The 10,023-nt window shown below is 39.1% G+C and overlaps 1 protein-coding gene across 1 annotated transcript; it reads left to right on the top strand.

Annotated features, from left to right (window-relative positions):
- Positions 1–521: 521 nt before the first annotated feature.
- On the top strand, positions 522–9,387 carry LOC309603378 (uncharacterized protein; the record flags this gene model as incomplete). The annotated part of the gene is given in 17 exon segments (XM_082338242.1): positions 522–554; positions 556–754; positions 1,546–1,746; positions 2,933–3,043; positions 3,206–3,308; positions 3,476–3,543; positions 3,706–3,776; positions 4,299–4,381; positions 4,781–4,892; positions 5,295–5,435; positions 5,624–5,724; positions 6,186–6,324; positions 6,442–6,470; positions 6,903–7,017; positions 7,409–7,497; positions 7,907–9,347; positions 9,349–9,387. Coding segments are annotated over 17 exon segments (3,075 nt in total), but the record flags the coding sequence as incomplete, so codon positions are not given.
- Positions 9,388–10,023: the final 636 nt, after the last annotated feature.

The raw sequence follows: 10,023 nt of genomic DNA, 5'->3' as shown, positions 1-10,023 counted from the left end.
GAGGGGCAGAAGAAACACAGGTGGAAATAAATTTACAAGTGTTTTCTTGCTCTCCTTTCCCAAGATTTCTCAGAGCTATATCCCATCCTCTGTGTCTCAGAGGTGTGTGGTTCCCAGGGGTGAAAGGATGGGCCTAAACGGCTCCTCTTGGATCTCAACAGGCCAGCACTTGAATGTGCCACTGCTCACAGCTCCTTTTAAAAAGAAGGTCTTCATAACTGTAATGGATTAGAAACCCATGAAAGTGTAAGAAATGTCATCAGTCACCGGCTCTGCAGAAGTCAAAAGTAATATCGATACAGTTTTGATGGGAAACAAAACACACACTGCTTTGTGTGTTTGCTTTTGGCTTGGTTTGGGGTTTCGTTTTGGTTTTTTTTTAAATCATTCTTATCAGCTATTTAGTTCTTCAAGTTATTTCTTTGAGACTAAGTGACAGGTTTTCTCTTATTCTTTTCTTTCTGGAATGCTTCTTCACGTTCTGATGTCAACCAGAAATTTTGCCTCTGTTACAGATGTGAACAACGACCATAGTTAACAAGTCAAAATCTTCAAAAATCTAAAAAATCATCATCAAGGCAGTCCGACAAACCTAAGAAACACCGTACTACAAAAATGACATCACGCACCACAAATTTGGGCCAGGTACCACCTGCAGAAGATCCAAACAAAGTCTCTGTGGAAAAAGGACCTGGAGGTGCTATTTATTGTACATCGTCTCAAAAACCTAGGCCTTTCACCCAAAGAGATCTAGGTAAGTGTGTCTTTTGCCCTCCCTCCTTTTTCTTAAAAACAAAAGAAAAGTAGAAAACGCAGTTCTTATTTGTTGCACTGCTATAAAATGGGACTATGACGAATAAAGACTTCAACGGTAGACTTCAGCTGTGTTGCCTTAGGGAAGGCAACTGAAGTGACTGGTGTTGCAGAAGTTAGTTTTATCTATTTACAATCTATTTGTAGCTTAGTTTCGATCTATTTAGGGTCAATTATGGGGAGCTTTTTAGAAAACACAGACTTATCCAGGTCTTTTCCGTTACGCAGAGAAAAGCACGTTTTACCATTGCTATTCATGGCTTCCATTATTCACAAGTCTTTGAATGATAACGCTGCTCAGGAAGAGATCTGGTATCTGTAGGGTTACCTTCTGTGCTAGTTACTTGCTTATTTTTCTGTCTTAGTTCTTATATTTATTACCATATAATTACAAGTATAAGCTTGTGGTTTAAGTTGCAGTAAGGAAAAAACCAATAATTGACCTAATAATCAGATTAAAGGCTATAGGTGGAAAGAAACCTGGCAGAAGTTACTAAAATCAGAGTGGTAGTTTGTCTTGCATTAGAAGAATTAAAACAGATGAATAAACTATTGTCCAAAACACTGTGTTGACCAGCAAATTGGAGTGGCAGCGTCAAAGCTGTGCGTCACCTGTTCTTGTGTTTTGGAGTATAGCTGGTTCTTCTGGGTGCTCCTGCAGAATGCTACTTTTTAAATATCCTTTTTAAAATGAAACCAGTGCATCTCTTTTCAAACACAATTTTCTTGCAGTTGTTAATGACGGAATTGCCCCGCCACAAAGGATTCTTTTTCCCCCTGAGAAAATTTGTATGGATTGGCAACAAACACAAAGCGTTGGGGTTGGACTGCAGAATCTTGGCAATACATGTTTCCTTAATTCCATTCTACAATGTTTGACCTACACACCTCCTCTTGCCAATTACATGCTTTCTCGTGAGCACACCCAGTCATGTGAGTACTTTCTAACATTATTACATGTCTGTTGGACAGCTCTGAAGGTGAAAGAACAACAGCGATTCTGTGAAGAAAACTCTTAGTTGTCCTATTTTGTCTGTAGAAGCTGCCTTTGAACATTATATTATCAGGAGGCTCGGGATAGCATACGAAGTGCATTTGTTCATGTAACGCACCATGGTAAAGCTTCAAAAAAGAGATCATTTCTTGCTTCATGTGAATAATGAAGTGCACTGTGAAGTAAGGCACTTGAGGAACATTTGGCCTTTGGGTTTCCTGCTGGTAGAAAGGTGATAAAAATTAAGATGATGGCATCATAGATTCTTAGGCTTCGCAGCCTAGATACTGTAATGCACTAATGTTGTGATAAATGATATGTTCACTGTTGACCCATTAAAAAAAAAACATCTAGAAAGCACTACGAACTAATCTCTTACGAACTCAAATAGGCATTTGTGTGGGACTGTATTAAAATTTGGACTGATTTTATTCTAAATAAATTTTTGTATTTTTTAAACCCTTGAATTTGTGTTCTTTGAATTTTGTTTTTATCCTTGAATTTATCTAGGACTAGAAGCCTCTTTTCATGTCCATATATGTGTATTTTTACAGAGGCGCCTGTATGCTTTCTAGTCTGGTATCTTAGTATTTATTCCTAGAAAGTTAACTGTGTTTCTCACCGTATCTAAAAATTATTTCAGTTAAGAATCCTGTTGAAAAAAGGAGGGCAGAAATACTAATACATACATTACTTGAATCTTTCCTTTCTCCCAGAGGATTCTTAGCTCTGTGTCATGTAGCTCACCTAACAGCAGTGTGCTGAAAAGAACGCACATTCTCTCTTAGTGCTGTGTCATCAATGTCATCAATTGGTTCCTCATATGTTCTGTGGTCTGTGGAGTTCACATTCCTGTCAGCCTGCAAAACAATGACATTGCAATAGTTACTTAGATTTCTCATCGGAAAATGCACTTTAATACAGACTTAATAGACATTTTTATTCTATGCAGTTCTGTGTAATAAAATGTCACAAAACTGTTGGGATATTGACACCTTAGGAGAAGAGAATGTAGCATGGAGAGTGGACGTTGTACCTATAAGTTAAAGATTATCATTTTTTTAGTTTTTTTTGTAGCAATGTCTGTATGACTAGACTGGGATGCTTTCTTCTTTCACTCTTCAGGTCTTGAAGAAGGCTTCTGTATGATGTGCACGATGGAAACGCACATTAACCAGGTCCTGCGTTGCTCTAATCATGCCATCAAACCTACATCTGTTATCAATGGCCTTAAACGTAAGTCCTTTCAGATGGTTTTATTTTTTATATTTTTTAATTTTTCAAGGAATTATTTGATGCATAGAAATGATTTTGATCCTTTAAAGAAGAGAGATTTTAGAAATAGGAGTTTTCTTTCATTTTATTTGAGATACATATAATAACCTTCTTATTTATTAGGAATAGGAAAACATTTCAATTTTGGCAGTCAGGAGGATGCACATGAATTCTTACGCTTCACTGTTGAGGCTTTGCAGAAAGCTTGCTTGAAGGGAAGCACCAAGTAAGGATAAACAAATTAACTTTTAAATGTTCTCTAGCCCCTCTTACTCCTTTATTTACTATCATAAATTAAAAACTATGTCCTTGGTTTTCATAAAAAGAAAGACTCGTTGAAGAGTTAACCCTGTGCCTTAAATCTTCTGAGGTCTGATGATAATTTCTTTCCAGATTAGACAGATCTTCTCAAGCCACCACGCTTATTTATCAAATATTTGGAGGATATCTAAGATCCCGAGGTACTTTTTCAAACTCTTACTGTCCTTCAAACTGGCCTGTGTCTTTTTGTCTGTCTGTAGTAAAGGAGTTTGTAGTCTGACTAAAGTAATATGTATTAATAATTTAAATTGGCACAGTTAGTCTCCTTCACATATTGTTAAGCGTTCGTATTTTGATTCCAGTAAAGTGCTTGAACTGCCAAGCAGTTTCGGATACGTACGAGCCATTCCTCGATATTAGTTTGGATATAAAGGTAAGACGTTTTGTGAATATGGGTCGCGATGTGCAAAGGCTTGTAGAGCTTTCTCAAATAAACTCGTTTCACTTAAAAAGATATACTGTTAAAAGAAAAGAACTTGGTGGTGGATGGGAGTCGATTGGACTTTGTTCTTCGGTGGAAGCCATGAAAAGGGTCTCCATGTTTGCACTGGATTTAAGCTGGAAAAATAATAACTACAGCTACACAAACAATGATACTATCGTACTTCTCGGTTATTCTACTTCAATATACATCTATTGTCAGACTGATGGGTTTGATTGTTCTCATTGATGCCAAAGCATACCACAGATGATCCTGTCTGTGGTATTGCAAAATTTATTCAGTTCAAAGTAGCTTCGTTTTCAAATGAGGTAAATGAGTGTTTGCTGGTTCACAGCAGCTGAAGTTCATACACTTAAGTATGAACTAGCAAGGTTCTCTCATGAACTACTTCTAGTACGTGTTTGAAGTTGTGCATTTCCAGTGACTTAGTGCTCTACTTTCTTACTCATCCAGGCAGTTACATCTGTCACCGGAGCTCTAGAACGATTTGTGAAACCGGAACAACTAGACAGTGAAAATAGCTATAAGTGTAGCAAGTAAGATCATTACTAAGTGCATCTTAATCCAGGATACGTGTTTAATGTATTGCATGACTTAGAGCATAAGTTATCTTTTGACTTTGTTTGGAAATAAGATAATGAGACAGCTCTCTGTTGCTCTTTCATTTCATTTTCTTTGTACAACCGCTACGCTGAAAGAATTCAAAGCTTGGAAAAGAACACGTGTTTCTAAGAGAGTAATCTTGGTGTTTCTGTTTGAGTATTTGGAAATATATTAAAAGAAGTGTGGCCGTTAGCTCACAGTAGACTTTTATTCCTAGTATTGTCTACACTGGGGCTCGTCACCCTTTGTAAGTGTGAAATTGCACACGGAAATATTCATATGGCCAGAAGATAAAAGGCATGTCCGCGCATTTGTCTGTGCTTGTTTTTAAGGTGTAAAGAGATGGTTCCTGCATCAAAGAGGTATACGATCCATCGTTCTCCCAACGTTCTCACAATATCACTGAAAAGATTTGCAAATCCTAGAGGTGGAAAGATCAACAAGGTATATTTACAGCTGTAACGCAACTTTATCTTCTCGGAATGGGAGATTTCCCAAAGATGAATACTCATTTAAAAGTTGTTAACGTTGGCAGGCAATAACTGTAGACTAACTTCTATAGTCCAAGAAAAGTCAATATAACAGCTATGGCTTCTTGTTTCCTTTTTAATAACGATAAAGTTCCTGTGTGACCATAAGAATATACCTTACTCTTAAAGAGCTAATTCTGCAGAAAACAGTTCTCTGCAACTTAAACCCTTAAATGTTGTTTATGAGAATAGGTATTTTTCAATGAATCAAAAAATATATTCGTATAATCCTAGTCTGTGTTTTTAGAAGTGTTTTTCTCAGGCTATCCCTGAAGTATTTCCGGATAATTTTTGAATCTTCTTGGTCTTTCTTTAGAATGTAAAATATCCTGAATATTTGGATCTTCGAGCATCTATGTCCCAGTCAGTTGGAGAACCACTCATCTATGCTTTATATGCAGTTCTTGTCCATAGGGGCTTGAGGTGCAAGGCAGGACACTATCTCTGCTTCATAAAGGTAGATATCAGCTTGACTTCTAATAGGGTAAAATCGGTCCTGACAAACTAAAATGTTTTTAGGGGAAAAGGTTGCCTTGTATGTTTTGTTTGATTTGTTTTGGTATGTTTTGCTCTGTAGTGTTCCATCTGTGATGTCATTTGGAAAACATGCAATTCCACTAAAGATATCGTTGTCTTTACCTGCAGGCCGGTAATGGACTTTGGTATCGCATGAATGATGCCTCAGTAGACCTTTCTGATGTCCAAACAGTTCTCAAACAGCAGGCTTATGTACTTTTTTATGTCAGGTAATAACAAATACTAAATGTGTTCAGAATAGATTTACTTTCCCGTTATTGAGATTTTTCTTCTTTTCAAGTGTTTTTCTTTCTGTCCTCAGACACGATTACTATTTGTATGATTCAGTTCTGTCTAACCAGAAATTCCCCCTGTCATTTACGATCTTTCACTGCTTGGCCTTAAACTGCTGCACTTGTGTACGTTGCTATATATCTGCTTTCTGTAGCAGGCTAATTTAAAAGAAGGAGAAATTAAGGCCATAGATGGTGTAAGGATGAGTTATTGCTCCGAAAAGGATAGTCATTGTAGGAAGACCATTATCTAATTTTCAGTTTGTAGTCTTGGTTAAGTCTTCCGTATATGTCTTCTGTGTCATATGAACTGTTTCTATAAAATTATAGGAGAGGGGTGAATGCAAGAACAGGCTGAAAGAAAAGCTCTAAACTAAGATCACTGCTCTTTTCCCAAGGCGCTATGATTTGACACTCGGAGACCGTGCTTTTTACTTACCAGCGCCATCCTATCCCCATTCATTCCTTGGTCAGTGGGGGGCTAATAGTAAGCAGGCTGGATTTCTGGGACCATGCCTTCCTCCTCATCTGAATAAGGTAATTTGAGGGGGACAGAGAATTGCACCAAATTGAGAGTGGGTTTTGGGTTTGGTGTGGGGTTTTGTTGTTGTTGCTTTTTAGCATCTGAGTTTTATTTTCCCTCCCACACTGCAGCTTTCTTCACAGCCCTCATGCTGCAGCCAGTATTATTGAAACCTGAAAGGAGGTTGTAGCAAGGTGAGGGTCAGTCTCTTCTCCCAAGTAACAAGCGATAGGACGAGAGGAAATGGCCTCAAGTTGCGCCAGGGCAGGCTTAGGTTGGATATTAGGAAAAACTTCTTCCCTGAAAGGGTAGTCAGGCAGTGGAACAGGCTGCCCAGGGAAGTAGTTGAGTCTCCATCCCTGGAGGTATTTAAAAGACGTGTAAATGTAGTGCTTGGGGACATGGTTTAGTGGGGGACTTGGCATTGCTAGGTTAACGGTTGGACTTGATGATCTTGAAGGTCTTTTCCAACCTAAATGATTCTGTGATTCTAATCCTAAATTGTGCAGCCATGCTACTTCATTACTTTATACTTCCAAGTCAGCTTTCTAAAGCACTGAGAACTACGCTCTTGAGACCACTTAAGTATTAGTTTAGATAATGAATCTCAAGAAAATGGAGTGAAACTTGTTGATTCCACTTGCCAAGTCCAACCTGTTAAACCCTCTGAGATTTCCTTTTCTAAAACAAATGGATTGCTTGAAACAGTGAGTTATGTTTGTTCCATCTAGAACTTCTCACCTGTGATGTATGCGGTATTCAGGAGCATTATAACGTTCCTAATTCATGCGAAATACCGAGAAAACAGGCAGCAGAGATGTCGTCGTAACACTTTGTGCTATTATCCCACTAGAATTTGCAGAGCTGAGCTGACATATGAGAACATGTGAGCTTAAGAGAAATTCAGCTGAGCTCATACTTCATAAGTTTCATAAAGTATATTGGGGGGCGGGGGAGGGGGGTGATGTGTAAAATGGGGATAGCGCCTATAACTCAAAGTGAGCTTGTTTAACTTCTAATGCAGAAATTTTGCAAACAGTAGTTTTCTACTAAAGACAGCATTTTTTCTGTCTGTTAACTTCTACATTTTAATCGTAGGTGCCTATAGCTTTGTCACTGGTTCCTCAAGAAATAATCATAGAATCTGTCGCATACAGCCAGTTGAACAGCTTATCAGAGGAAATAAGGTAAAATGAGTACACTCTGATTAAAACAAGGTTTCATACAAGTTTTCCACTGTTTTACCTATCTACTAATACTATTTAATAGAAAGATTTCAGTACAGAGAATTCCACACTGTACATCTAGTGCTGCAAACATCAGCACTGAGCATATATTATTCTGATATTAAATACAGGCGGATGCCTCCTGGAAAACTTTTGTTTCTTCATAGAATGGTTTTCCATTTTTTTGCATTGTCTGGAATACTTTTTCTATTCCTCTTTCTGAGGAAGGTGTAAGAATAGGTTTCTAAAGGCAATGTTTTTCAGAGTTTTCCAGTAGGCACCAATGTTTTTACTTAAGGGGTTTTCACTCCTAACATTTGTCTTTTAGATGGACTTTTGCAAATGAAAAACGTGTTCTTATTTTGTGCAGTGCCCCTGGACCTCAGAAGTCTTCTGAGAATGATGCTCTTACAGAAACTATAGTGATGGAAGCCTGTAAAGAATCCAGGAAGGTTCCTTCCAACTTCCGCTCTGAGGTTGAGAATCTTTTTACTCAGTCACATTCTGAAACAATTTCTACCAAAGAAGTTTTTGGAAGTACTATAACAAAAGCTCATAATGCACATCCCAATATCAGTGGTCAGTACAAGGCCAGGAAAAAACCCTTGGACACGGAGGGTGAATTCCTTGGGCAGTGCGAGTCTGAAGACAGCAGAGACAAAGATAAACCAAGAAGATCAAAAGAACCCAAGCGAGTTGCAAAAGGAAAACCTTTGTACATCAAAGGGTCTCCTGAGAGCACAGAGAAATTAGGGCAAACTTCCTCGATAAAGTCTGACATTAAATGGATTTCTAAAAAACTTGCGTCTCTAGATATTACAGATAAATGCCAAGATACAAAGGACATCTCTAAGAACTATGTAGAGGTACCACCTGTTAATGACTCTTCTATTACAAAGCTGGATAAAGCTTTGGAGAGTCAATTTTCTAGAGGAAATGAGGGACTGAGTAATAAAACATGTGAAGACGATAAACACGGGAAAAAGGATCAGAAAAAAATATACAACTCTCAAAAAACTGACAAAGAGCACTACCGAAAGAAGAGAGAAAACTCGGACACTGAAGAGAGGGAGAAGGAGAAGCAAACCAGAAGCAAAGCAGATGATCATTCCCAGAAGAGGGGGTGCTCTTGCAGTGTGGAAAGAAAGAAGCAAAATCGTCATAAGCGGGAGTATTGCAATGAAAGCGGGTGTAGATCTTCTCATAATGAAAGAAACAGTCCAACTAATGTCAGAAGCTTAGGAAAATGTTCTCATTCTAGCTCCCAAAGCAGAGAAAGAACAGAACAAGACAGGCATAGGTATTATCATTCCAAAGGAGAGAGAACGTGCAGCAGAGAAAGAGACTGTCAAGATGAACCACGGAGATGGGAAAAATGCAGACACTGCAACAATGATTATTATTCCTCTCATGGAACAAGGGATGGCAGAGAGAGAAAGTCTTCTCATTGTGACAGAGATTTTGACAAATTGAGTCAAGCTTGCAACAACAGGTCACATAAGGATTATCCTTGCAAAAGCAGATGGCCTCACAGCGCACTCTCTAGAGAGGAAGACATACATCACTTTAGCAGCCACAGAGCAAACTTCCATCATTGCTCAATACCTCAGCAGCAATCAGAAAAATACTCCCGTGAAAGGCACGGACTTCCAACTGTGTCAGCTCTTTCAAATTTCTGGGACACTTCCTGGGAAAATGAAAAAGAAAAACTAAGAAGTGGCAAAAGAAGACATACCCACATAGATGGAAGCAGAAGTGAAATAGAAAAGAAATGCCGAAAGATAGGTGACCAAAGAATGAACAAATGTATAGAAAGTCAAGAAGAAAAAGAAGTTCCAAGATAAACATTGAGAGAAAGCTTAAAAGTAAGCCAGGATTCCAGCATAATCAGCAATTCTTTCCTAATTCTTTTCTGGGTGTTTCTCATGTCTGCCTGTTCTCCATTGTTTCTAAGTTGTTTATATAGCATAATCTGGCTGGGATGTGTTCGCCCCCCAATAAACGTTGTTAAACAATTGCGGCTCTGCTCCAGTCACGCTATCCCCACCGCTGCTTTACATCCCTCTGCCGGAGGCCACGCCCCTTTTCACCCCCTTATCACTCACACCCTCCTGCTCTGCACCCTTTATTTGTATGGGGGGGGGGGGGGGGAAGACAGAACAATTTGAGGGGAGGCACCAGGGAGGTCTCAGGGAGAGACCGTGTCCCAGACCCATCGGGGCACTCCGAATGTGCCTTTATACAGGGTTCTTATAGCCTTCAGTTGTCCAGGTACAAGGCGACTTGACTACTCACTATCACCCACGCTAACGATTACTAATCAGAGTCAAACTTTGCAAAGCAACTCTAGTTTTGCAGTGTTCTTGCTGCTTGCCTATTGATCCAGATGTCCCTGGAGTCAGTCTTGCTGGCGTTACTGATCTATGACACCAGACGATGCTGGGAGGGTTTCAGCAGCCCTGTGCCCCAGAAGTACAGCTCCTGGCA

This window comes from Platalea leucorodia, assembly GCF_965183815.1.
Source record: "Platalea leucorodia genome assembly, contig: HAP1_HAP1_SCAFFOLD_66, whole genome shotgun sequence".
Classification (NCBI taxonomy): domain Eukaryota; kingdom Metazoa; phylum Chordata; class Aves; order Pelecaniformes; family Threskiornithidae; genus Platalea; species Platalea leucorodia.
Note: the sequence above shows the minus strand (reverse complement) of the source record. Positions and strands in the feature narration are given on the sequence as shown.